Genomic DNA, 27,748 nt, shown 5'->3' with positions numbered 1-27,748 from the left:
GGTGGCTCTGGCTGACCCAGTCTGTGTGGGATGGCTGGGCTAGCTGGATATCTCCCCATTGGAGTCTTCTCAATGCTCTGGGTACTGATTCAGTGGTTCCCAGCCACTGGTAGTTTGGCCTGGGTTTGTTACGGTCTCTTCACTCTCCCCTCCCTATCTTAATGATCAGCCCCTTGGCTGGGCTTTGGTGTGTAGTCGCTGCCCACCCCCTGTTCAGCTATGCATTTTCTAGTCCACATTGGAGCTTGGTCTGGAGCAGGCCAAGTCCTATAGGTGTGGGGAGTGAATACATGCATTTGAGTAGGGGTGGAGGGCACAGCCAAGGTCTGATAAACTGGAACGGTTGCCTGTGTGGTAGGCAGATGAAGGGTTAAAGGGGCAAGATCTCTGCACTCCTTCCCCAACATAATCCTCTTATTTTGAAGAAGAGTGCAGGTTGGGTAACCCCACCCGAGGCCTAGGGCAGAGAGCCCCATTCTTATGGTCCCTGTGCGTGGTTGGCAGATGTTTCTTGTTTCCTGAAGCCGTGCTGCTCCTACTGCCTGGGAAACCCACAGAGGCGGGGGAGGATCTGCGGGCTACTGGACTGGGAGCGGCTGCTGCCAGGCGGAAGTGCTTAGTTAGGTTTTCCTAGACAGCTTTGAATGGGAGCCAGCAGCCCTCATGCTACGGGAGAAAATCCACGAGGTCAGGAAATCCAGCAGCAGCTCCAGATCCGTGGTAAGGCTGTCTGCTTGGCATTGCTGATCCCATCCGTTCTTTCCACCTCTCTCCCCAAACAATAACCTCCAATGGCTTTTGACTCAGTATCTTGCTTGGCTTCTGATGTACATTATTTGGCATCGTTCTGAGGTATCTGCATGCAAGATGTTAGTTAGGTGATGAGGGCAGAGAGAGTTAGAGTGACTCGAACTACAAGCACTTGGGCACTGGCTTTTCTAACTCTGCCATGCATGCTCCCCAGCATCCAGCATGGAACAGAGAAGTGGAGATTTTAGTGTTTTTTTCTATTTATCTTTGCTTTAAAGTCACCCTTGTTTGTAGCTCTCAAACTCCTCTCTTCCAGAGGTTATTTTTTTAAGGCCAGAAGGGACCCTGTGACCATCTAATCTGAACTCCTGCAGAACAGGCCCTAGAATTTTCCATCCAGCAAGTCCTGCACCGAGGGTAGGAACTGATGGTAACTGTTACCACTCGAGCAAGTGACTGCTTTCCTTCCCTGCCCCCTTTTTTGACAACCAAGAAGCCGCCTTCAGAAGGACACCTCTTTGCAGGCAGCCCTCATCTGGTGTTGGGGTCTCGGTGGGTGCCAAGGGGCTAGCTAACTAGCAGTCTGTAACCTTCCCACAGTATAGCTGCAATCTCCATGAGTAGATACGCTGTTACATACAGCATGAGCACTGCAGCAGTATGTGTGCTTACTAGACATAGGGCAAGGCGAGGTTAAATGGAAACTGGCCGTCCCTAAAAGAAATGTGACTGCAGCAGCATCCCATAAAACCCAGCCTGCTGTGGTCTATAGGCCTGCTGTAACCTCTGGCAGCTGCAGGACAGTGACTTCTGCTGCTTAATAATTAATGGGAAAGTCCCCCATCTGCTTTGTGAACAGAACAACTTGGGTACTATGATAGAGAAACTACTTTATTCCTCTTTACTCCTCTCCAAACCTCCCCCCCGAGAGTTCCCCTCCCAGAGGGTTGTAGGCTATCAGGAAGCACTCAGCACCCCCTCTTGTGACCCTGCTAAACATGACCTAAGATGAGGGGAAATAAATTGGGCTTATATCTTTTTCCTTATGGTGATTTTGAGGCCCTCTGAAAGGTTTTGTTTAAAAAGGAGCCTGCTTGTTTCATTCCTTGAGACACCCAGGTCGTGTGGACCCTGGGAGACTCCATGGTGACGTAGAGAAGGGATTTTTATGCTGTCTGTATCAGGCTCTAGCTCTGACTGCAGTGATGAGTGGCCTGAAAATGATGTAGTGTGCTAGGGGAAACCCCATGTGTCGGACTCCATTTGCATCTCATGCTTTCCTTGTGAAAAGCTTAGGGTTTGCACTACTGCACCTATGTCGGTGACTGCCAGAGTGCTTGTGGTTGGAATTGGGGCAAATTCCCAGTGTCAACAAGCCGTCAGTCACTGTTTAAAAAATTCTTTGGTTTTTAACACCTTTATCTCCAATGTAGAATAAACTATTTGGAGAAAAGAGGTCTCTGTTAAAGAGTCAATTAAGGTGAGAGAGCTCACAACACACTACCTCTGAGAGGCCCAGAAGTTCCTCCAATTCTACCAGTCTCAACACTCCTGATATTTTTAAAGTAAAAAAGCAAGCAGAAATCATGGTTTTGTTTTTTAAATTACTTTGCAGGCTTTCTCCATAAAGATGGAGGAAGGGCAAAAGCCCACTGTTTGACATATGCGTTGCAGGTAGTCTTTAATGGACCAGTAAGGAGAGGTGTCTGTCCAACTGGTTTCTGGAATTTGGAAGGGGCCTAAAAGGAGCCTGCAAGTGAGAGCAGCAGAGGTGCTGGCACCTGGTGAACACAGAAGTTGGCACCGAGCACACCAGTGCTGGTATTTATTCAGACTGCTAACAGTACATATACATATGATTGGTATGCCACATAAGGGAAGATCACAGTTGATCTGAAGGGGTAATCTAGAAGATGTCTACATATGTTTGCAAACAACTCAACTCCCTGTGTGGACACTTTTGTTTTTTAATTTGAATGGCTTATTTTATTTTTACTTAAACCTGTTCCTGATTGAACTCTTAGATTAAACCGAAATGAGTGTCCACACAGCTTTTTTCACTAGTTTATCGAAACTGGTTTAAAATAAATCCTTTAGATAAGCACATGCCACTCTGTGTGTAGATAAGCTCTTGGAGCACATTTTACATTCAAACTGATTAATACTGGGGGAGGGCCCTCAAAATCCAGTCACCTCTTTACTGGCGGATTATTGAAAAGAGCTAGATCATAATTTTAATATTAGAATTTGGTATGTAGCCACCTGCCGCCCAGCAATATGTAATACGTGTGGCTGGCACCATGGAAATCTCTCCTCCCCTCTTGTGCCATTCCTATGGCTGTTAGTAGTGTTCGTATCCCCCTGGAAATAATCTATCTTGACAGCCTCCTGTTTGGTCCTGCAGTGTTTTTGTAAGTACTTCTCCCCTCCTGATGCCACTGGGAAGGCATTTTCCAAGCCTGTGGTGGCAGATGGCTCTTTTCCATTGCAGATCTCCCCAAAATTGGAAATGATCTACACAGTGCACCTCAGACTTTTTACCCCACCCTTTCTGCACGCACAGCAGGGATCATGTCAAAAGTGGGAACCTATTCTAGACTGACTCCCTGTGCCACTAACCTTCAGCATGTATAGCTCATTAGCATGCAAATGTCCAACCCAAAGTGTCAGTCCTCCTGCTCCATCGCATATGTGATAGGCTGTTCTCTGACTAGGAGACACGCGGTCATTTGTTTGACTTCCCTTTGCATACTGACGTGGGGCCACGTTGACATGGTGAGAGCACAGTCTGGAATAGGTGCTCTGGCTTCAGTCGAGTTACTGGTGTGAATCTGGATTGCAACAGAGAACAGGATTTGACCATGGAATCACCATCTTCTGCCCACAATTTTCCCATACCACCTTTGCTGTGTTCCTCCCAACTTCCTGCAAAGAAGGTGCTTTTAGGATGAAGACTGTTGGATGACTTCGGGAGAGGAGGCTTCCTGAATGTTGATTTAATACAGTAATTCCTCACTTAATGTTGTAGTTATGTTCCTGAAAAATGTGACTCTTTAAGCGAAACAATGTTAAGTGACTCCAATTTCCCCATAAGAATTAATGTAAATAGCGGGGGTTAGGTTCCAGGGAAATTTTTTTCACCAGACAAAAGACTGTATTGTCTGTCAGGTATCAGAGGGGTAGCCGTGTTAATCTGGATCTGTAAAAAGTGACAGAGTCCTGTGGCACCTTATAGATTAACAGAAGTATTGGAGTATAAGCTTCTGACGAAGTGGGTATTCACCCACGGAAGCTCATGCTCCAATATTTCTGTTAGTCTATAAGGTGCCACAGGACTCTTTGTCGCTTGATATTGTATGTCCACACACACTCTCTCTAAGTTTTAAACAATTTAATATTGGTACACAGCGATGATGATTGTGAAGCTTGGTTGAGGTGGAGGAGTCAGAGGGTGGGATATTTCCCAGGGAAGGCCTTACTGCTAAATGTTGAACTAGCAAACTAGCTCAGGGGCCGCAGGAGCGTGCTGGCCCCTTCTGTGAGTGGCGTGGGGCTGGGGTAGGCAGGAAGCCTGCCTTAGTGGCAGCCACGCTGCACCGCTGACCAGGCTGCCACAGGTAAGTGCTGCCCAGCAGGAGGCTGCACCCCAGCCCTGAGCCCCTTCACGGAGCCAGCACCCTGAACCCTCTCCTGTGCCCCAACCCTGACCCCCCTCACAGAGCCAGCACCTTGTACCCTGTTCTGCACCACAACCCCCTGCCCCAGCCCAGAGCCCCCTCCTGCACCCAAACTCCCTCCCAGAGCCCACACTCCCTCCTGCACCCCAACTGTCTGCCCCAGGCTGGAGCTCCCTCCTGCACCCAAACTCCCTCCCAGAGCTTGCACCCCTCACGCTCCCCTTGCACCTCAACCCCAGGCTCACCCAGAGCCCCTTCCCACACTGTGAACCCCTGTGAGCCCACACCCTCTCCCTAACCCCAACCCCCACCCCAGACCGGTGAAAGTGAGTGAGAGTGGGGGAGAGGGAGTGACTGAGAGAGTGGGGGATGGAGTGAGTGGGTCGGGGCTTTGGGGAAGAGGAGGGACCTCAGGGAAGGGGCAAGGTAGATCCTGGGTTGCCCTTAAATTTAAAAAGTAATCTTGGGTGTAAAAAGGTTGGAGACCACTGGTTTAAAGCTTGCTCAATGCACATGTCAGTCTGTTCTCAACAGTGGCAAAGTCCTTCTCCTGTGATGTGATGCATAGATCACTGGTGTATATAAAATGTCTCATATTGCTCTGTATGGGCTGGTCATTGGTATCTATAAGAGGTTTGGTGCTAACACATTGCCCAGTGGGAGGCCATTTTGCTGTTTCCTGTGACTGTTTCTGGCACAGTTCTGTGTGCAGTGCTGAGGGGCCTGGGCAGAGCAATGGAAGAGGCAGAACTGGAGGAGCAGGTGGTGCAACGGCTCAGCTCTGAGGGGCCCGGATAGGGTTGGGGGAGGAGGAAGTGCAATAGTTCAGGGCTGAAGGGCATGGGCAGGGCTGGGGGGCAGGCGGTGCAGTGGCTCAGGGCTGGCAGGCACGGGGGGGCTGTGGAGGGAGTGGCAGGTCTAGAAAGAGGCTTTCTTTTAAATGTATAAAACTCTCTCTCATCCAACAGACTCCAAGCGTGCGCATACACACAGTGTACAAACTGTTACTGATGACGACAAACTATAAATGATCTCTCACCTAGCACAAAACCTAGCTGTCCCTCCCAACCACACGCACACAAGCAAAAGCCTGAGCGAATACGCAGCCTTGAAGTTTAGCAGATTTTGGCTGTGGGCCAGCATGAGAAGTGAATACCAGAGGCGAGGGCCTGAGCGAGCATGTGGCCTCCAATGCCTGGATCTGTAAATCCAGGGACTCGTCCCAGTAGATCACAACTGTCCTGACTGCTCACAGGATCTCGGGAGTTCCAGCCTGAGATTGAGGGGCATCCAGGTTTAGCATTGCAGGGGGAAGGCCTGCTTGGTAGCAGTGTCCATGCTGCCTGGCTCCTCTCCCGGAGCACTAGGTTCGATGGCAGAGCTTTAAAAACAAACAAGGAAGCTTGAGTGTCTGGTTCCGTTTGTGTGGAAGCCAGCGAGTGCCTCACTGTTCCAAAGAGAGAGACGGTGAGCCGGGGGGAGACGGGCTTGAGGATTGGCTGGCGTTACGGCTCGCTGATCCCTGATCCTTGGCTGACATCTAGCAGGTGGTAGCCGTAGTCTGATGGGGGTGGATTGCCATTTAAACGGTCAGGGTTTTGTAATCTTCCTCTTGTATGTGCTGAGTCAGAGTTCCTCTTTCACAGTGGAATTGGGACAAAAATAAAGTGTGTGTGTGTGTGTGTGTGTGTGTGTGTGTGTGTGTAAATGAAGGGTGCACTCCCCTGCCCACTGCTGGTAATGGTAGTGCAGGTTTCTGCATTCCCAGCAATGCTGATCACAAGTGCTCTTTGCCAGCACCTTTCACATTGCTAATAAGTCAGACTAGCTGCAACTAAGGAGATGAATGCATGATGTTCGCTCAATTCCTTGGGAAAATTAATGAGCCTTTTTGAAGCATCGTCCCCAGCTCAGGAGCACAGAGGAGATGGGGTGGGGGTGGGGCCGTGGAGTTGGGCCCTGCTTCCTTGCTGTTGCTTCTCAAACAAGGCTTCAAGTAGCCAATATAGCAATAGGGGCTTACTAGCTTAGCTGGCTAGCACAGGTGTTCTCAGACTTTTGTATTGGTGACCCCTTTCACATACCAAGCCTCTGAGTCTGACCCCACCGTATATATTAAAAACACTCTTTTATGTATTTAACACTATTATAAATGCTGAAGGCAAAGCGGGCTTTGGGGTGGAGGCTGACAGCTCGCAATCCTCCCATGTAATAACCATGTGACCCCCTGAGGGGTCCCGACCCCCAGTTTGAGAACCCCTGGGCTAGCAGCTAAGGTAGATGCCTTGCCCTCTGATGTGTGAACCCATTGTAGAAGGCTGTAACCTCCGCAGGCCCTTGAGAAACCTGACTACCACGTTTGTGAATGGACAGAACAGTTATCGATCTTGGGCTGGTACCACATGACAGAACAAGGAGTAATAGTCTCAAGTTGCAGTGGGGGAGGTTTAGGTTGGATATTAGAAAAAACTTCTTCACTAGGAGGGTGGTGAAGCACTGGAATGAGTTACCTAGGGAGGTGGTGGAATCTCCTTCCTTAGAGGTTTTTAAGGTCAGGCTTTACAAAGCCCTGGCTGGGATGACTTAGTTGGGAATTGGTCCTGCTTTGGACAGGGGGTTGGACTAGATGACCTCTTGAGGTCCCTTCCAACCCTGATATTTTATGATTCTAATTTGTTTAACTCAATTCTGAAGATGGTGGCATATAGCCAAAAAGCTTGCTTAAAAAAAAAAAAAAGGTTAGTGCTGCCTAGTGATTAGGGCAGGGGCTGGAAGTCAGAACTCCTGAGTTCTACTCCCAGCTGTGCTGTTAATATTAACAACATTGATTTGGTTAAAATCAGACTTTTAGGCCAAGATTTTCAAACTTGACTAGTGATTTTGGGCACCCAACTTGAGACCTCTCTAAAAGGGCCTGATTTTCATAGGGCGGGTACTCAGCACTATCTGAGAATCAGGTCCCTTTAAATTGGGCAAGTTAGGTGCCAGTTTTGTCTTTAATCTATTCCTCAGCTTCCCCATCTGTAAAACGATGACTTCCTTACCTAACCGCTCAACCTGTGAATGTATGCAGTCGCATTGAGAGCATCGGATGGCGCATGCTGTAGAAGTGCACAGTGTTCAGTTTAGGATAGAATTTGTGAATGGGTTTTAATTCAGATTGATTTTTTTCTGATTATTTGAAGTGACTTCTGTTACTGATGATGGATGCCAGATAATAGGTCTTACCACCAAAGTTCTCTATTTTAGATGACTTCTCCCCTCCTGCCCCCCCTCCAGTTTTAGGCAACATTCACATACTTTTAAGCAAGATGAATTCAGATTTAAATTTGAATGAATTTCCATTCAAATAGCAATCTGACCATAAACGCAGAATAAAACCAGTCAACCTCCAAAGGCAGAGCACTGTGTGACAGAAGGAAAAAGATATGAACTCAGATAGTGTGAACCAGTGGAGTATAACCCACCCCAGGGAGTTTGGCAGACAGTCACGAGGGTGAACTGGCCCTCCAACAAAGCCCCAGATCCCACAGCCCCCAAAGGTACTCAGCCATGGCCAGGTAGGCTGGGATGACCTGACCACCACAGACATGCTGGGGGGAGAAAAAGAGGCCAGAGGGGCTGCAGTGGTACTTAGCAAAGAGGTGTATCTGTATTTGGGTTATCATCTACACCCAGTCTTTAGTTCCACTTCCCCGTATGTTCTCTTACATCTCAGGTAAGTTCGGAGTTTCCTAGGGACATGTTTCCAAGCCTGTGCCCAACTCTCCCCAAACTCTATACCTCGTTCCCAATGTGTGTGCCTCTTTTCCAGCCCCTCTCTGGAGCCATTTTTTCCCTTGGTGCTCCTTCAGCCTCCAGTTATCTTGGGTGTTACCCTCTCTCTGCCATCAATTGGGTCTGGCTTATATAAACTCCATGTCCCCACCTATTCCCAGCAGCCTCTGAGAGGAGTGGTTGATTGGAGTCAGCTACTTGGGCGGGTTTTTTTTCCTTCCCATGTGACAGTTCACTGTGTCACATATGGATACATTTCCAGGGAATTTAGTGGCATAGGAAAGCATAAAAGAGGTTATATAGGTCCTTAGGTTTTTCCTTCCTAATTTGATTGTCTCGCAAGTGAATATTTGGAGGGCGGGATGATTTGCATGTGTGGGGGGGAAAGAGAGGGTAGTGCAGTCTATGGGTAGAATTTGTCCCTGCTGTAATTCCATTGACTTGAGCCAGGTTACACCAGAGAACGATGTAGCCCTGGGTCCCCCAGTGATTGGATTTCTTCCAAAGGAAGGTCACATTGCTGTTGCTGCTACTGTCGTCATCCGTCGTCGTCGTCATCGTCATCATCATCATCATCTGAAACTCATTTTCAGAGGAGAATGGGTTGGACAACGGCATCATACATTCACCTGCCTGCCTAAGCATAGTGTCCATGCATTGGAAAGCCTTTTTAAAACACTCTAGAATGGGAGGCAGCCTGGGCTTTTAAGGGTCTGGACAGGAGCCAGAAGATTTGGGTTGTGTTCCCAGCTCTGTCACTCACCTGCTGTGTGACCTTGGGCCAGGCACCTTGCTCCTCCGTGCCTGTGTTTCCCTCACACGCTTTGTCTGTCTTGCCAAATTCTCAGATTCTCTGACTCCATTTGTACAGCCCCAGTTTCTGTGGGGGCACATAGTTCCTACTAGAATACAAATAATAAAAATCAGTAGTAGCTGGCTGGGTTTTGTGGGAATGGGAGACCCCAGATACTCATGCAATGGGGTTATCGTTTCACTCCCTTCTAACCGCAGCTGCCCCCACTTTGTACCAGTGCCTCTTGCTGTGTCGCTGTGCATAGCCACTGCTGGCTTTCTCCTGCCTGGCTCTGGTGCAGCAGTGGCAAAGCTAGGTGGCAAGAGAGAAGCACTGACCTAATGCTGATGGTGTCTGTATCTCTGTCCTTGCAGGTGTTGGTGCTGCTGGAGACCCTGAGCTGGGGTCAGCGGGAAGATGACCGAGTATAAGCTGGTGGTGGTTGGAGCAGGTGGCGTTGGGAAGAGCGCTTTGACAATACAGCTTATTCAAAACCATTTTGTTGATGAATATGACCCCACGATAGAGGTGAGCAGCCTGCAGACTCTGAGATGGGGAGTGAGTCTGAGTTTTTTATATGATCTTCAACTTTTTAACTTTGTGGTGGATTCCAGGGGCTGTTTGTTTTAACCAGAGAATTCAGAGTTAAAACATGGAGAGATCAAATCTGAGAAGCCAAGCCTAAGACCTGAATTACAACTCCAGTGTTGGCTCTAGCCCTGTAGTTCTGACCTTTCCTTTACCAGGCCTTCCCAGCTAGGTGGGACACCTCTCCCAGTAGAAAGATGGGAAAGGGCATTTGCAACCTGTGCCTCCCTGCAACTTCCCCGTTGAGAACTCACGCTTCAGCCATAGGAGGTGAGGTTCAGCTTTTCTAACGTTTGATTGCTTGTGCTTCCAGTACACACATTCTCTTCTTGAAAGCACAGTTGAGCTCGAATAGGTAACGGCAGAGGAGAAACACAGGCCAGATCTGGTGGGAAAACTACCAGTTGGAGGAGTGAGAGTGAATGAGAGAGAGTGAAAATACAGGATCTTGTATCCATCCCAGGCTTCTGCAGCTGGTGGAAGGATCAGCTTCCTTAGGTGGCTGGCGCTCCCTTAAAATCAAGAGCTCCCTTTTCTGGGGCTGGGCAGCTAATTCTCTGACCTTCCATCCTTGGGGAGCTGGGTTCAAATGTCGATTCTGTCCCAAATTAAAATGCCTTGAGTTTGGTCTCAGCCTAAGTCTCCGGGGGATGTTCCTCCACTTCACAAAGCTACTACATGTTGCCATGGAACCCATAAGTGAGTCAGTGGATTGCAGTGACCTGACTTGGGGCAGCTGACTGTATCTGCTGAGGAGAGGCCCTGGGTTGGAATAGCGGTAGGTGCTGCAGGTCAGGGTGTTGGATGGGCTGAATAGCGGAGGGAGTTGGGGGCTAGGATTGAGGTGTGTTTGATGGAACTTCTGCGGGGGGCCTAAGGGGTTGGGTTTGTATGAGCTGCTTCAGATCAGGACTTGAGGTGCAATTGAAGACTTGCGGGCAGAAGGAAGTTTGCATAAGGTCTTTAATGTCTATTTGTGTCTGTCTTTACTCTGGATGGTGACTGACTCTGTTTCCTTTGGGAGGCAGTGGACGGAGTACTGAACTGGGACTGTTCCCAATTCTGCCATTGGCCTGCGGGATGACCAAAAAAGGCATAGAGGGGTAAAGAGACTTAGTTTCCCCTTCTGTAAAATGGGAACAATGATACTGACTGTGAAGCACTGTGAGATCTGCTGATGCAAAGTGCTATATGAGTGTTGTTACTGTATTGTCAAAAGAAAGGATTAACCCTTCTAAAGTGCTCAGATTGTGGTGAGGGATGTGGCATAATCTGCTGAACAGAACTGCTTTGCTTCCCTTCAAATAATAAGGAGCTACTCTGCTTTCTTTAAAATTCAGCCCCCTGCCCTTGCCATTGTCACCAGTCCAGCTCACCAGGGGCCTCAATGGCGAGAGCACTAATGTAGACACAGTGCTGGTGGCAGCAGCGTTTTAACCACTCTGTTACCTAACCTTGCCGAGAGTAGGTCTGTGCAACCTTGTGCTTGAAATGCTGGTGGATGCTGCGCCTGTCCGCCATGTGTCTGAAAGGGTATTAGCAATTAGCCCTAGGAATTCATAGCCCAGAAATGTATTGTGTTTCTCAGACAAGAACTCCCTGTCCTCACTGTTTGAGGAGTTTGTACTGATGTCTAAACATGGCTTTTTGCTAGTATCACTGTTATATGTTGCCTTGAAGGCCCCACTTGGGGTCAGAGCCCTGCTGTGTCAGGCACTGTATATACACAGCAGTTGCCTTAAAGAGCTTGCAACCTATATAGACAAACTGGGAGATGAGGCCGAGAGAGATTAAGTGACTTGTCCAAGGTCACACAGGGAGTCTGTGGCAGAACCGGGGATTGACGCCAGATCTCTTGAGTCCCAGGCCTACAGCTTAACCACAAAGCCTTCCCTCCTCCTATGGCTTCAGCCACCATGTGGGCAGAATCTAAAACAGAGGTGGGCAAACTACAGCCCACGGGACCATTGGGACCGTCCCCCGAACTCCTGGCCTGGGAGGCTAGCCCCTGGCACCTCTTCTGCTGTCCCTCCAACCCCCACAGCCTCAGTTCGCTCGCTCTAGCGCAATGCTCTGGGCAGTGGGGCTGTGAGCTCCTGGGGCAGCGCAGCTGCAGAGCCCGGCCTCACCCAGTCTCTGTGCTGTGTGGTGGCGGTGGCAGCGTGGCCCAGCTGCAGCCGGGCGGTGCGGCTGTAGTGCCGCCAGCCACTGGTGCTCCAGGCAGTAGGGTAAGGGGGCAGGGAGCAGGGGGGTTTGGATAGAGGGCAAGGGAGTTTCGGGGTGGTGGTCAGGAAGTGGGGGTGTGGATAGGGGTCGGGGTGGTTGAGGGGGATGGGATGGGGGTTGATTGGGGGCAGGGGAGCAGGGATCCCAGGGGGGCAGTCAGGAAGGAGGGGGGGTTGGATGGGGTGGCAGGGGGCAGTCGGGACAGGGAGCAGAGGTGTGTGTGGATGGGGCAGGGGTCCTGGAGGGGCTGTCAGGGAATGGGGGGGTTGGATGGGGCAGGAGTCCAGGGGGAGGGGCAGATAGGAGGTGGGGGCCGGGCCACGACCCCCTCCCCTAACCAGCCCTCCATACAATTTACAAACCCTGATGCGGCCCTCAGGCCAAAATGTTTGCCCACCCCTGATCTAGAATGACTGTGTGCGGCAAACTGAAGTTAGAGTCCATCTCGCAGAGTCCTAGGGCCTGGGCTCTAGTCTGAGCCTGAACATCTGCACTGCGGTTAAGCAGCCCCTCAGCCCAAGCTAAATCACCTGCTATGGGCCAGCCACGGTTTTTAATGGCAGTGTAGATGTACCCTTAGGCTTTTCTGCCTGAGCCCCTCTTCTGAGTTGTTGCTGCAGAAGCTCCCACGCTTTCTTAGAAATCTACTCTAGGTCGTTTTGCAGGAAAGCGCCGTGACAGGCCAACATGACAGGAGATGTCTGTGCTGGGAAGCAGAGGTTTCCACAGCACTCTGAGGAGCAGAGCCCTGCTCTTGCCTTGGACTGAGAGAGGTGGAAACGGCCCCTCCCCTCACTGGATAATGGACAGGAGGGGAGAGTGCCCTGACCTTTTCAACCTCTGTTGTCCCCTCCAGCCTCACAGGCTGGACTCTGGTGTGCCTGCTTTACTGTTCGCATGTGCTGCAGAGATTTGCTCCATGGAAACACAGTGCTGGGAATGTAAACCCTGAGCACTGTCCCCTGCCGCCAGCATGCTGCTACCATCCCCTCTCTAGCGCACGCCTGCACCTCCTGTGCCTCTGAAACACTTACTTTCTCCTCATCTGCTATGTGCTGGCCAGGCAGTCCCTTCCCTTAGGTATCTAAAGTTCCCCCTGCACCATGCCCTCTGCCACTTCATACTCTCATAGGAACCTCAAATCACTGAGGGTTTCACTGCTCTGATAAAATAGTTTTCCTCCTTTCACTTAACTATATTTGCCTGCTGCTCCCCGGTCCCCTGTGGAGTTAAACTAGTATGCTGTGCCTGTGGATGTCAGGAAGGAATCTCCTTTCAGTCGCAACTGCATCTTCCTAAAAATACACTGTAACACCCTCAGCTGGGGCATTATGGGAGTTTTATCAACCTGCCTCTGAAGAACTGGGTAGAAGCAACAATTGGAGGCAGGATACTGGACAGGATGGTCCTGTGGTCTAAGGGGCATAGTTCAGGGATTAGGTAGCTGGCTTCATTATTGATAACTGGAATGAACACACTTAATGTCCCCCAGTGAATATGGAGAATTCTTCTTGCTGCACTTTGCATTCATCCTGTATCTAGGCCCTGGGTTGGACTACTGCAATAACAGCAGCTCCCTCGCTGAGGAGTCCTCAGCTCCATTCTTGTGCATCAAAATTAGCCTTCAAGCTTCCTCTCCGCCATAAATCTCCTGTTATAAATGAAACTTGCTGAGCCAGGCTCAGGCAGATACAGCAAATCCCCTGCCTGCAGATTTGGTGCCGAGCTGAATTGCTGTGAAATTGTGCTAGAGGAGAACCGTGAGCCTCAAGGAAACCCTGCCTGGCATGTCTGGGGATGATGCCCTTTTCTGGGGGTTGCATTCTTTCTGTGCCTAAGAGGAGTTGTACTGGACGAGAGATGTTTGGAAAGCATGCAAGCCAGAGTCTCCCAGTGCCTTGGAACAGGTCCTACATGTCTCAGTCCGACCCTTCGAGCTCTCCCACTGGGTCTCTTGCTTAGCCTTTCTGGCTGTGGCTTCGGGAAACTCAGTTGTCTGAGCTGCCTGGGCCACTGTCAGTGTGCCTCTGGGATATGACAAGCAGCTAAGCTGCTGTCTCTGTAACAATGGGTATAGCAGTCTGTTCTGTCTTGTTGAGCTCAGCGCATATGAAGTGGGAGGAGGGTCTCAGTCACTGTTCCTCCGATGAGCTCAGCTCAGCCTGAGATGAGCCCCTTTCTGTAGTATATGGAGTGTATGTAGGGAGTGTTGTCAGGTTTAAGGGACTCTTAGAACTGGCAAGTTTTGACATGGTGGAAACTGCAGGTGGCCGGGATCCTGGCTCCAGTGGTCTGATACGTGCGCGCATGCCTTGGAGGTGCTGCCAAGTATAATGCCAGCCCCTGTTACGACAGCGTCTTCATGACTTGGCAGCCGGCAAAAGGAGGGGCACAAATGATGGTGCCTGGTTTAGGGAGGGGATGAAGCAGAAAGTAACATGAACAATGAAAGAAAACTCCATGGCATTTTTGGTTCAAGCTGGGCAGAAAACCAGTAAATTCTTCCCTTGAAATGATTTCCTGGTAATATCTCCTGGGAACCTTAGATCCCATCTTACCCTGTCAGACCTGAAAAAATGCAAAACATTCTCAACAAAACCTCAAGGAACTCACCTGGTTCTGGTTCTGTTATGAATTTGAAACTGAGCCCCAGCTTTGTTGAGAGTTAGGAACCTTTCCAGGTGACCCTGGGTTCACTGCAACCTCAGGCCAAACTCAGAAGTTTAGCTGGAGTTTCACTTGGAGTTTTTGGTTCCCTTCAGCCATCCTTCCCTGGGTAGTGAACGGAATGTGGATACTGTCTTGTCAGTTAATGAAGGATCTGGATAGTAGTAACCTGACATACACAGACTGATCTCTGAAGGCTTCCTTCCTTGCTGCCAGCACCAAGAGGAGGTTTGGAATGGTTGTGAAGATGTTGTTTAATTGTGGAAGAGCTAGTGATCGTTGAATGCCGACACGCTGGCCCCTGGCTGCATCACCTTCATGGGACACCTTAGTACACAGGAGGAGATTAAAGTGGCTAGGGAAAGCATATCCCACATCCAACCAGTTATATTGCTGTAGGCTAAGGGGAAAAGGGTTTCTTCTCATCCATCATTGGATTCCCCTCCCCCCCCCAATCTAGGCACGTAGGACTGTTTTGTCTGCGTGGTGAACGCCTTGCTGAATCTGGATTCTTTCCACTCAGAGACAGATCCGAGCATTTCTGACCGCAGATTCCTTATCTCTTTCCTGGATAAGACCAGCTTTGATAGGAGTTGGTTAAGCCATTTCCATGGACAAGCGAGCTGTGTTTGCTGGTGGAGTTCCACCTGTTTATATGCCCGGGGCCAGTGGAGCAGTGAGCTGTGATCTCAGAGACCAGACCCGTGCTTCTCTTGGCTAGTGAAAGGCATCAGGCAGGCTTCAGGTACGTTATTGATGGGGAATGTGAATGCCTCCTTAGAGGGCAGGATGTCAATCACCTTTACAGTGGCTGGTATCTTGCCAAGCAGTCGCTCAACATTGTTGATCTCTTCTGCTACTGCTCTGTCTCTAGCCTTCCCTTTTTGGGAAGGAATATTGAAACGGTCACAGCTCTGGATTCTTTTGACTTCTTGGATCCCTGTGGATCTGGTTTCAGGCCTCACTGTAGAGTATGGAGTGTTTATAAGGTGTGCTTGGTGGTTGATCTCCTAGCCATGAACAAAGGGAATGTTGACTTCATTACCTCAGTCTACAGCCTTCGATCATGTCACTGACCTCTGCTTCTGCTGCTCTTTGGCCAGAGTCCAGTTTTTCTTGTGAAGGGGTTATAACCCATCTGTTTACATTATGGTGGCTGAACCTTAGCAACTGAAAGAGCTAAACACTGAAATTTGGTTTTAAAATGAAGGCTTAGAATTTACAAAATATCACAGAACACAGCCAGAGCTGCAGAACGATTCTTAAATTGTAGGATCTGGGATGATTTTTTTCCCCCAACACCTGTGATTTCCCTCCCACCCCTTTTCTTGCTATGAAGGCATTTGGTTGTGTGCTTTATGCTTTTGAGGTTGAACAGGTGGGAAGAAGAAGACTAAGCTGTTTCTGTGGTTTGCATGAAACATGACATCCTCTTTCCATGCAGACTGTCCCTGTAGCATCCCCGGTGGTCAGACTAGGCAGGGAGGAAGTGTGATGTTGTCGCCTAAGGGGCAGGGCTTTATGAGGCCCTGCTTTTAAAACTCTTAACAGATTCCCACTGCAAATCTTCATAAGTGCCTTTTTTTAATTGCTTGTAACTTTTTCACACCCAAACACACTTTCTAAACTGGAACATTCCAGAATGAGCCCATTGACATGACTCATCAGATTTCAAGGTTCAGCCATTTTTGTCTTCTCCATGTGAAAAATGGGTAGCAGCAATCAGTTCTATGGGGGGGGAAGTATTTGGGGCTTTTGCATAACTGAATGGATTTTCTTTCAGTTGTCCAAACTCTAACTTTGGACATTGTGGGAAGTGCCCGCTGCCCAAGGGAATTTTTTGAGAAGTCTGAGTGAAAACAAGGGGTTATAATTGAAACCAGTTGGCAACCTTAACTATAGTGTTTGCTACCAACCAACCAACATTCAGGCAAAAGGGAGAGACATTAGTGATCTTGGATGCCCAACTTTAGGTGCTTTTTTTTTATGTGCCGGATTTGCAGATAGTCGAGTGTCTTATAGCACCTAAAATCATTAGTGACGTCTGGAAATCTTGGCAGCTCTGAGCTGGCTAATGGCTGGCAGCAGTGGGCTGGATTTCTAGAAGGGAGTACGAGGAAAATCTTTGCAAGTGAGATGTCCTAGGCTCGGGAATTCCCAGGGGAATTGCTGGGAGGTCTGGCAGCTGGGCCAGTCAAGGCTAGAATGGATGAGATGTGGTAGAACATCTCCCATAGGGAGAAGTACTATGTTGGCAAAGGCTGGACTGGATGATTTAGCAGGTCTTCTCTGTCTTCAATTTCCAGGACTGATTAGCTACAAGCTGCACTAGGGCATTATGAGTGGAAGTGGTTGGAGGTGTCAGTTGCTCACATGAACTCCAGCCCCTACTTGCCCACACTCTGTTTACTTGTTTGCATGTCCCTAGGCCTGGCTGTAGGAGGTGACTGAACCACCACTGTGTCTTGCAGCTCCCTAAGAAAAGCTGCATCAGAAAAGGAGGCACGAGGAGGGTTTAGTCTTTACTAAATAAAGTTAGAAAAATAGCTGTCTGGGGCTGGGTGGCACTAGTGTGAAAGGCGCACCTTGTCTGCTGGGAGACAGTGTCGGAAATAGTCGGAACAGAGGTGTGTTAGCTGCTGCTTTGGCAGCAGAGGGGAAATCTGTTCTGCAGCTCCCCCTCCCATCACCCCACCCCCCACTTCCATTTTTTAAAGGGATTGAGTCAGTATTTAAGGCTAGCTAGAGCCAGGCGTAACGCAGGCAGAGATTGTGTAAGTCCCCTCTGCACAGCGTAGCCAGTGTGTCGTCGTCCTGACTGGCAGTACCCTCTTCTATTCCAGTCCTGGGCTCAGAGACGTGCTGCCAGTGCACCACAGTCCTGACCTGCAGCACCCCCTGCTACTCTGGTCCTAGGTTCCTACATACCCCGGCCAACGTATCTCTCCCTGCCATTCCAGTCCCTGCCGAATTGAGGCTCCTAATCATGGCAAATGGGGTGGGGATGGGTGGGGTGTGTGCAAACATCCACTGCGGGCGTCTAGAGTGAGACGAAACTCCCTTCTGTTTGTTAGCTGCAGTATGTCAGGATTGGAACCCAAGGCGCAAGCAGCGGAAAACACACACGCACCCGTGTTAACTGTCCCTTTCTCTTGGTCCTACAGGATTCCTACAGAAAGCAGGTAGTCATTGACGGAGAGACCTGTCTGTTAGACATCTTGGACACGGCGGGTCAAGAGGAGTACAGCGCCATGCGAGACCAATACATGCGGACGGGAGAGGGCTTCCTGTGCGTCTTCGCCATTAACAATACGAAATCCTTTGAAGATATTCACCAGTACCGGTCAGTATCCCCTGCAGAACTCTTCCCTTATGGCCAGGGCTGCTGGGCTCTCCCATTTTAAAGGGCAGGCCTGGCTGGTGTTCTGTGCCACCTGCCAAGACCAGGCGTGTCTGCTGTGGGAGCGCTGGCTGCCAGCAAAGACAATTACCCCAAGCTGCCATTCCCCAGGGAAGGGAAGGAGCAGGCGGCTAATGTCAGTGGCTCTGAGAAAATCCATCCACGGGGGATTGCTGGTGGCCTTGGGGGACTTGGTAATGTAACGTTTAAGTGTTTACGATGACTAAAGAGAGAGCTGATCCCTTCCATCTCTAATTAATGGCATTGCACTGCAAGTGAAACTGATCTCAGCAGCTCCTGCTGTGCAGGAAAGCTGACAGAGGAGGGGAGAACAGGCTAGAGTAAGGAGAGGCAGCGTGCCTGATAGGCAGGACAGCTTCAGCCACTTGCTCGAATTGCAGAGCACACAGCTAGGGAGAGGCCCTGAAGAGTATATAATGTGAACAAACAAGACAGATAAAGGGGGGTGAGGTGAGTTGCCTGCGGTCCCCCAGAAGATCAGTGGCAGAGCTGGGAATAGAACGTAGGTCTCCTGGCTCCCAGACTAGTGCCCTATCCACTGCACCAGGCTGCCTCTCCTGTTTTTATACCCAGACACCACACACAGTTTGGTGGTGGGAGGGACTAATGTACCCAAGGCGATGGCCGCTCTCTGGTTGCCACCCAAGGAGCAAGCGGCTGGCCCAGTCTGGGGAGAGTGTGACTTTGTGGTGTGGCCCTGGCGTCTCACCATAACCCAGCTGCCTTACATCTTCTCCCCAGGACTTGATTCAGGGGCAGGAGGGGCTTTGTGGATGCAGCCAGCAAGTAGTCTGTTTGCAGTAGGAATTGTGGGAGGGAATCTTTGTAAGCATGTTTCACAGGCCGGCAGGCAAAGGAATGGGATGCTTCAGAGCGTGAGGCAAGGAGCATGTTCAGCAAACATCTGAGGCAGTGAAAAGGTTCGTGGCTTCTTGGGCTCCCAAGGATCAGGCCCTCCTAGAAGGAAGTGCTGAGTGACCATGCTGCAGCCCTGAATGCCTAGAACAGTAGCATCTTTGACTGCTAGAAGGAGGTTTGCTCTGCAGGCTGGTGCCCAGCAGTCATTCATGCTGGATGACCTGGAGAGGCTGCAGGAGCTGGAGTCTGAAAGCCAAGCCGATAGAGTGGAACTGTTCAGACAGTGGCTGACGCACATGCACAAAGGGCTGCAGGGGGCTAATGGCTACTTATGGGCTTAGCTAAGTAAAGGGTAGATTGACACTGTGCAAGGCCTTAGCAGCTCTGCCAGTGCACCTCAATCCTGACCTGCAGCCCCTCTGCAATCCCAGCTCTGCCAGTGTACTTCAATCCTGATCTGCAGCAGCCCCCGTTGTCCCAATCTTGAGCCCCAGCCTACAGCTCTGCCAGTGCAGTTCAGATCTTATTTGTAACACCCTTTACTGTTCCACACCAGCCAATGCACCTCAGTCCTGATTTGCTACCAAGACCAGCCCTAGATTTTTGCCAGGGTCCTATACGAAGTAACACTTTGCAGGCCTCCTCCAGCCCCTACCCCCCACGTATGACCAGGTTCCCCATTTCTCCCTCCAGTGACGGTTTTTGTGCATCTGGAAGCCTCCACCCCCAGCCTGTGGTGACCCTCATTATCCTTTGTACCACATCTCTTCATCGTTATATTCCAGGGGTTCTAGCGATCCCCTTCCATCCATGTGGTCAGTGGCTCTTGGTCTCTGCCACAGCTCCGAGGCGATGGGATCAGACAGGAGTGTGGAAGGAAAATCCGGAGGAGGGGAAATGGGGTGTGTATGTATGCAGGGACCCTGGAAGATCAGGATCCTGTGAACCTACATTGGCATAAGGCAGCAACTGCCTGCAACATCCCTTGTTATTCCAGCCCAAGGTGTGTCTCTTGCAGTAGACGAGGCTGGTTATAGAGACCTTGATTTAGCACAGCACTTAAGCATGTACTTAGCTTCCACTGAAGCTGAGGAAAGTTGAGCACATACGTACGTGCTTTGCTGAATTGGGTCCATAGTGCAGGCTGTGGTTTTGCAATGTGGACAAATGGGAACTGAGATGATGAGTCCGTTCACTTGTGAACATCAGGATTTGAAACCAGGGCTCCAGGACTGAAAGGCCAAGAGGTCAGTGTACTAATTTGCTGCTTCTCACCTCCAGGGGATTCTGAACATGTTGAATCAGTATCCGAACTTGGGGTGGAATAATGAGAGGGATTCACAATGCCTTGTTGGCGGGGGGAAGAGTGGCATGGGTGTCGCTTTTTATTTAGACCATACATCTGTTCTTCCAGTGGGGCAAATAACCAAGGGGCACAGTCATTGCCTAGGAAAAACACCGCAGAATCCATCAGCTCATGGTCCTGAGCATTCTTTCTCTTCACTCAATTCAGATTGGCCAGCAGATCCCAGCCAATGACTGTGGCACTTGGGTCCATGTTCATTGTTTTGCCTTTCCATATGAGCGAGTGAGACTTTGTTCCTGCTCCGGAATAGGGGATGTTTCTGTGCCCCTGGACAGCTGACTGATGGCTCTGGGATTACAGTATTGAGCCTGGCTGTAGTTTTGTTGCTGATAGAGGGAAGCTGTTCCAGATAACCCCCAAGACCTTGTGACAGGTCAAAGCTAAGCACAGCCCTTGTTTATCCTGGAGCCAAAGGGGCACTTTGGGCTGTGGGCTTTGCCTCTCGTCCCCAGCCTTCCAATAACAAACATGCCCCACGTAATCATTTTTAAAATGTACGAGCTTGTCTTGGTTCCACAGAATAAATGGACAAAGAGTGGGATTTTCATAAAGCACCTAAATGACTTAGAAGCACAAATTCTGTTGACTTTCCCTGGGGCTTGTATTAGTGGAGCGAAATTCTGTTCCTATCTATTACAAGTGGCATGTGCTCTGCTCCCACGAGGATCTCTCTGAAACTAGCTGCTGTTGTCATTGTGATAATGAAATGGCTCCTCCCCTGGCTTTTCCTCTCCTCACTTCGGCATCTCTGTCTCTGCAGAGAGCAGATCAAGAGAGTGAAGGATTCAGACGATGTCCCCATGGTGCTGGTGGGAAACAAGTGTGATCTTCCAGCCCGGACAGTGGAAACCCGGCAAGCACAGGACCTGGCCAGGAATTACGGGATCCCCTACATAGAGACATCAGCAAAAACCAGACAGGTAGGAGGAGAGATGGTTTAAAATGTGAACCAATAGCAGTCCTCAAAGCCCCCTCTTTCACACACCTATAAACCCCTATCTCCATGTGACCCATCTAAACATTCCACTCTCAGCACTTAGTGTAGGTCCTACTCTATTTCTCTGTGGTGACAGTCACACTGGGTTGTGTACGTTGGGGCAGGTGGGATTTCTGCACAATTTTTTTTATTATTCCCCCCCGCCCCAATCCAGGTAGGAATATCTCTGGTAATGCCAGAGATGGGGGTGTGGATACAGCATATCCTGAAAGCATAGGGCTCGGATTGGTGCCTGGAGAGCTGCCCCAGCACCAAACAGCTAGACTTGTAAGGCTTCACCAGCCTATCTAGTTACCTCCTCTTCAGTGCTTCATTCCATTGTTGTGGCTGTAAGCAATTGCCTAGCCAGCTTGGCCAGAAGGAACCTCCTCCTCTGCCCTGCCCCTCCCACAGCTGCCATCTGCGCTCTCCCTGCGTTATGTGAGGAAACAATCCCTGAGCCTGCCTCCCCCTTCACGCAGCAGTTCCACAAGCCCTGTGACTGACAGCAGCATGGCTGACGCACAGCCCTGTTGACAGAGCAACATGCATTTGCTGTCAGGCAAGTAATGCGCCAGCTGCTAATTACACAGCGTGCGGCGTCTCCTCTGACAGCTCTGAAGTGCCAGTGAGCAGGGAGTGAGCATGAATTAGAACAGGCCAGCGCTGGCAGTGATTTACCACAGTTGGGATGCTGGGATAAAGCTGCCAGGAAACCCATCTTGAGGGCTGGCTGCCACCTGGGTGAACCATGGCCGGATCTCTGCCCTGCACCCTTCAGCCCTTTCCAAGGCTGCTACTTCTGTCCTGGCCGACCACGCTGGTTTGCTTTGTGATGATCCGATGCTGCGTCGCAGCATGAAGGCCCATGTTGCGTCAGTGCACAGGGGTGGGTAGTGTATCTGTGCTGCAGTCATCGCTGTATTACACAAGTGCCTTGCAGGATTAAATGGGGCCCCCCAGGAATCAGATTAATGCCACCCTTGCCCTACCCGCAGCAATTCCCGATGGAGCTGTGTCCCCTGGGTGCTAGGCCTGGGAGAACGCATGAGGTTCAGGGTTAGTGGCTACCTCTTCTTTGCCTCCCCTCTCTAAAAAGACATGTCTTTTTGTCTTGCCTGCTCTCTCCCTAACTTCTCGGTGCCAGTGCCTGGAGATGGCAGAGGTGACCAGTGAATTATTGTGGCAGTTGCGTGCTGTGTAGATTGAAGAGGAGAAATGCCCATGGTCGGAGGAGTCAGTTGCCACCTCAAGGCTGAATGTTCCAGCAGAGAATTCCTCTCCCTATTCCAGTGAGCTGGTCGAGTCCCCCGTGCAGTGGGGGCTTGCCCTGTGTGTGAGCTCTGGAGGGGATGGAATTTAATGCACAGGCTGGAAAGGGGTGGCCACAGGGTAGCCTGTGTGGAATCAGTCTGCCCCTCCAGAGCACTTCCTCGATTGGCATTAATGGGAGCTCTTGTTGGTAGTCTCAGCAGAGAGGTCTGGGGTTGAATAGGCCTTCTTGCTGCTAGGTCCCCGCAGGTCAGGGCTGAGACATGCTGGCAGAGGGTTGTAGGGATGCTGGTTGCCCTTTGGACAGAGGGAGGACTTTGTCCTTCAGGGGCCTTGATCTGGGACATTTGACCAGCACCCAACTCATGGGAAGGATTACAAAAAAAGGGTTTAAAAGGCACCCACGTGCTGCAGTTGGGTGTGTCCTAGGCTGGCATTGGCAGCAGATTGTTTCCAATGCACCTTTGTGCAGCTTCCCTGTGTTCATCTCTTCATCCTTAGGTGTATTCTAAGGTCACTGACCCTGCAGACATATGTATAGACACACACACACACACACACACACACACGTACGTATACAGGGGTTATCCCATCGCCCTAGAGAAGAGCTGTCTCTCCTTGCTGTAGGGAGGGCTACATCACAGGCTTGCACAGCTCCGAGTGGGTCACGTGGGGTGTAGGGAGGGCTATGTGGTACATAAAGTCCATAGAGTTAATGAACGCCTGCAGCCCCATATGATTTTAAATTGCACCTTGATCTTCATTCCCTTTGGTCCTGTAGCCTCTGCTGCTGGTCTCTTTTGGGGCCATGCTGCATGGCCCCATAACGCCTGTTGGATCAGTCTGCCTGGTTGTGAGGAAAACGCCCAAGAAGTGGCTGCAGAAGGGCGAGAGGGCACCTATAACAAACAGCTCTTGATTGCAAGCCCACAGGGGCTAGCACAGAACAAGAAGAGGATCCTCTCGGGTTTGTGCTACAGATGAGTGCATGCCCAGCCCCACACTGAAATATAAGAGAATGTGTTAACCAAACCCAGTTCATGGCTGAGTCCTGGCTTCTGGTTCAATCCAGAGGGAGGGACAGGAGTTTGTGCTCCTTCTCCCAATGTGGTTTGCTCCTGAGTTTCCCCATGTGCGTGCCTCGGGGGGCAAGAGGTGTGTTAAGGGGCTGGATGTTCAACAGAAGGGCGTTGATGTCTGCTGAATTGAAACACAGCTTTCTGCAGGGCTGTGGGCTAGTCTTTACATTCACTGCTTAGCTGTCTGATTCTGAGTTGTTTTGCTAAGCTCCTCATCCTGCCGTCTATGGGATGGGCACACGTTACGTATGGGTGCGGGTTCTGGGGGGGGGGGTGCCCCTGGTTTGGAGGGTTAGAGATGGGGGAAAAAGACAGTCGGTCCAGGGCTGTTCGTTCACGTACAGTTTCTAGTGGGATGTCCAGTCTCGTTTTAGGTGTCCCTAGAGATGGAGCCTCCATTTCCTTTGGTAGCCTGGTAGTTTTGTGCCACATTTTGCCAGGAGGAACCATTTCCTGGGATTCCTCCGTGATTTCTTTGCAGTTTCATCCCTTTAACTCGAGTCAAAACCCACTTGAACTACACTATGCAGTTCTCTGCAGGGGACTCCTAGTGGTCCCCTAGATCTATCTGCCCCCACCTCCACCCTTTTTCCGAGCGGCTGTGGCGTTCTTTGAGCAGAATGTTTTGCCTCTCTTCCAGGGTGTTGAAGACGCCTTCTATACCTTAGTGCGGGAGATCCGGCAGCACAAACTACGCAAGCTGAATCCACCGGATGAAAGTGGCCCAGGCTGCATGAATTGTAAATGTGTGATATCATGACCAAGGTGAGCCCAGTGGGAGGGAGAGAGGTGCGCCAGAGATGGGTGCGGGCTGCAGCCAGCCGTTGCCAGAGGCAGGGATTCATTAACAATGTACCAGGCTGCAAATAAAGCAGGTTGAAATGATTTCATTGAACCCTTTTTTCCCCCAACAAAAAAAAAAAAACAGCCTATCGGCCAAAACAAACATTTCCTCAGAAAACCCTTGCTTTGGTCAACATTTTCTGGTGGTTTCTGTTTGTTTATGAAAAACTGAACAATTTTCTTTTTAAAAAAGCAGGATTTTTTTTGGTAAAGATTGTCAGTTTTAAAACACAAAAACTGACAAATTTTTACTAAAGATGTATTTTTTCTCTATTTTTTGTTTTTCGTTAAAAGGGAGGGGAAAACCTCAATTTTTCAAAATTTCCCATGGAAAATAATTGGCGCACACACACACATGCGCGCGTGCCCAACTCTAGCTGCAAATGAAGCCAGGTTCCATTACACACCCAGCCAGCCACCCACCCACCCCGTGGCAACAGCGGGGAGGTGAAGGGAGTGGGCAGCTCTGTGATTCCCATGTACCCCCTCTCCCTACAGCAGTCTGGATAAGTGGGGCTGGGACTCCATTTCTGATTCGAAGTTGTTTGCAGGGCTGTTGTACCCGTGTTGGTCCCAGTGTGTGAGGGAGACAAGGTGGGTGAGAGGCACTCATGTGCACGCGCTCTCTCTCTCTCTCTTATTGGACCAACTTCTTTTGGAGAAAGAGACAAGGGCTGTGGAGCTCAAGAGCTTGTCTCTGGCACCAGCAGAGGTTGGTCCAGTAAAAGGAATTCCCTCCCCCTCACATCTAGGGCGGGAATTTACCTCCCTAGCTCCAGTGTAGACATGCTGCAAACAGTCTCATGAAAGGGCTGTTTGGCTTTATACATCATACTAGTCAGAGCCAAAGTTGGATGTCTGGCTTGCTTTTTTTAAACTTTTGATTAAGTAAAAGGGTCCTGTGGAATCCGGCCCCGGATGGCAGCGAGCAAAGGTTGCTATCAGCTCTCTCATGGCCAGCATGGAATGAGTGTGGTGGCTTTTGTCCACTTCTCACTGGCCAGCTTTCCATGTCACCAAAACTACCGTAGTAATGAGGCTCTCTTGTAGGAGTGTCAGCAGAGAGAGCAAGGGCTGGATGAGCCAGAGAAACTGAACTAGCCTCTATCCCCGAAGGGCTGGGGCTGAAGTGTGCTAGTCAGGGAAGCGTGCACTGCTGCTGCCCCTGATAAGCCTTTTCCCTGGAGAACAGAGGACTCCAGGCACCAGAGCTGTTCCTCCATCTCCTTTAACAGGTTCTAAATTCCCAGGGGAAAAGCTGGGATTATCCAGTTTATCTGCTAAAGAGCGGCAGCTGTCTTCCTCCATTTTATCTCGAAGCACCGCCTCTGGCAAGGCTGTGAGCTCAGCAGAGCTCTTCCCCAAGGGGCCCCCCCCACCACCACCACATTCTCTCTCTTTAAACAAAAGTAGTGGAGTGCTCCGCCCCATGGCTCTCTGCTGAGAGGAAAGTGGATCCTGGATGGGATCTCCCAGTGGGACTGATCCTCATGCTTTGTTATGGGAGGTTTCCAGATGTTCAGATAATCCAGATGTTCGGAAGCATTTCCTCCGGATGGGGATACGAGTGGTGGGGCTCGTTTCCTGCTCTGGCGGTGATCGTTTTCAGCTGAAAGCACACACACAGCTCCAAACATCTCCTTAAACTACTGTTCCCTTCTGCCTTACCAAGGGGCATTGTGCTGCCGAAGCAGGATTGGGGCTGGCGTCTGTCACTGATATGGACAATCTTTCCAAAGGGGCCTTGAAAATGTTTTGATCTAACTATTCTGTGAGTTCCCCACATCCCAGTAGCAATGAAGAGCCTTTACCATTTCCCTGCAATGACAGAAAACTGATACTTAAATACCGCGCGGACAGCAGAAATCCACACAATGCTGCAGGGTGTCTGTCCAGCTTTTTCTCTACGTGGAGGAAAGTGGAGCCTCTTTATCTGTATTTATTTGCATTGCAAACCACAATACAGCTTTTAACTGGGAGAGCGTCTTTCTGACACACTTTGCCAAAATGTTCCAGGGAATTGCATAATTCAGCGCAGCAGCCGTGACCAACAGCAGGGGAGTAAAATCAGAGCTGTTTTATCAGTGAACCTTGCAGTGCCCCTGTGATGTAGATCAGGGGCAGTGCACCCATTTTTATGATGAGTAAACTGAGGTACAGAGCGGTGAAGGGACTTATCCATGGTGCCATTAATCAGTGGCCAAGGAAGAATTAGAATCTAGGCGCTAGGGTGCTCAGCTCCCTTTAGATGCAGTATCTGGTAAAGGCCAAGAGTAGAGGGGGAGTAAATCAGAAGTGCCGGGAAAAGAGAGGCAAAGATGTATTGGTGGCTGGGGGCAGATGGGGCCTGGGAGTCGAGATGCCTGGGTTCGATTCCTGACTCTGCTCTTGCCTCATTGTGGGATCTGATTTGTCAGAGGTGCTGAGCACCCACAATCCCCCCTGAAGCCCAGGGAGCTGCATGTGCTCAGTTTCTCTTTGGCACCCAGCTGTGAATCTTTTAGCCAGCAATATAAAAGGTTTGCCTTGCCTGTGCTCCATCTGGGAGAGGAGATGCTGATATTTTCCCACCTTTGTCCAATAGGTGGAGATTTGTGGGTGGAACGTGCCCTGCAAGGGTGCAGCACCAGCATGCTCCTCATCAATGTTAAAATGCTCCTTATCCATAAAGGCTGGAGTCTTGAAAGGTGCCTAAGGGAGTTAGGTACTCAAATCCCAGCCTAAAGCCCTGTTCAGCAAAGTGTCTCTCTTTAAGGTCAAGCATGTACTTTGCCGAGCGGGGGCTTAAACTCTCAAAAATGAACATGTTCTCCCAAGCCCTGTGTAACATTTTGAGTTCCCTCTGCAAGAGGTAGTGGGAACTGAAGGGCCGGGTAGCAACTAGCGGAGGGTAGCATAAGGATAGCTGCTGATTCTAGTTCCTCCTCCCCCTTCTCATTTCAGTTGACCGGACCGTGACTTGGAGGGGTTTCCACTGTGCGGAGCACACGGACAGAGGTGAAACAAAAGAAGCAGCAAACGGATTCGGGAGAAGAGTATGGGGGAGGAGGGAGACCAGGAGGAGGGTATCTTGAGCCCTGCACGGACTGTCTCAAACTTCATCAAGGCCTGAATGACAAGCGACTTTTTTCCCCCCTCCTTGTCTCCTTTTGCCTCCTCCTCTCCCAGCAACTGTACAAAGCCACAGATTGAATCACAGTAAATTATTATTTGATGGTCTCCACAAATGGTCTCTGTGGCTCTGTCCTACTTCAGAGGTGGCTGCTGCTGCTGGTTTTTGTGGGTGGAGGGTGTGGAAGGTGTGTCGGGGGGTGAATTGCCTTCTTGATTGGTTAAGGTTCTATTGGCAGCCAGCTGATTTGAAGGTGGCTCAGCTGAGCATAACCCATCTCTTCTGGAACCTGTCTGTGATTGTCCTGGAGATATGGGGCACCTCGATTTTAGAAAAGGCCGTG

The 27,748-nt window shown here is 50.2% G+C and overlaps 1 protein-coding gene across 3 annotated transcripts in view; it reads left to right on the top strand.

Moving 5' to 3' along the window:
• The window catches only part of HRAS (HRas proto-oncogene, GTPase), a 76,490-nt gene extending 48,970 nt beyond the window's left edge, over positions 1 to 27,520 (top strand). For 2 of the 3 annotated variants that reach the window (XM_050952973.1, XM_050952974.1), the window contains 5 exons: positions 9,372 to 9,525; positions 17,643 to 17,821; positions 20,884 to 21,043; positions 24,091 to 24,215; positions 27,237 to 27,520. In XM_050952973.1, coding sequence (XP_050808930.1) covers positions 9,415 to 9,525; positions 17,643 to 17,821; positions 20,884 to 21,043; positions 24,091 to 24,210 — 570 coding nt within the window. In that variant the 5' untranslated portion in view covers positions 9,372 to 9,414 and the 3' untranslated portion in view covers positions 24,211 to 24,215; positions 27,237 to 27,520. Of the gene's footprint in view, positions 1 to 2,424; positions 2,572 to 9,371; positions 9,526 to 17,642; positions 17,822 to 20,883; positions 21,044 to 24,090; positions 24,216 to 27,236 lie in introns of all 3 variants that reach the window. The other variant, XM_050952972.1, reaches the window with a different exon arrangement.
• Positions 27,521 to 27,748: the final 228 nt, after the last annotated feature.

The sequence above is a fragment of the Gopherus flavomarginatus genome, chromosome 5 (genome assembly GCF_025201925.1).
Source record: "Gopherus flavomarginatus isolate rGopFla2 chromosome 5, rGopFla2.mat.asm, whole genome shotgun sequence".
Taxonomy (NCBI): Eukaryota; Metazoa; Chordata; order Testudines; family Testudinidae; genus Gopherus; species Gopherus flavomarginatus.
Note: the sequence above shows the minus strand (reverse complement) of the source record. Positions and strands in the feature narration are given on the sequence as shown.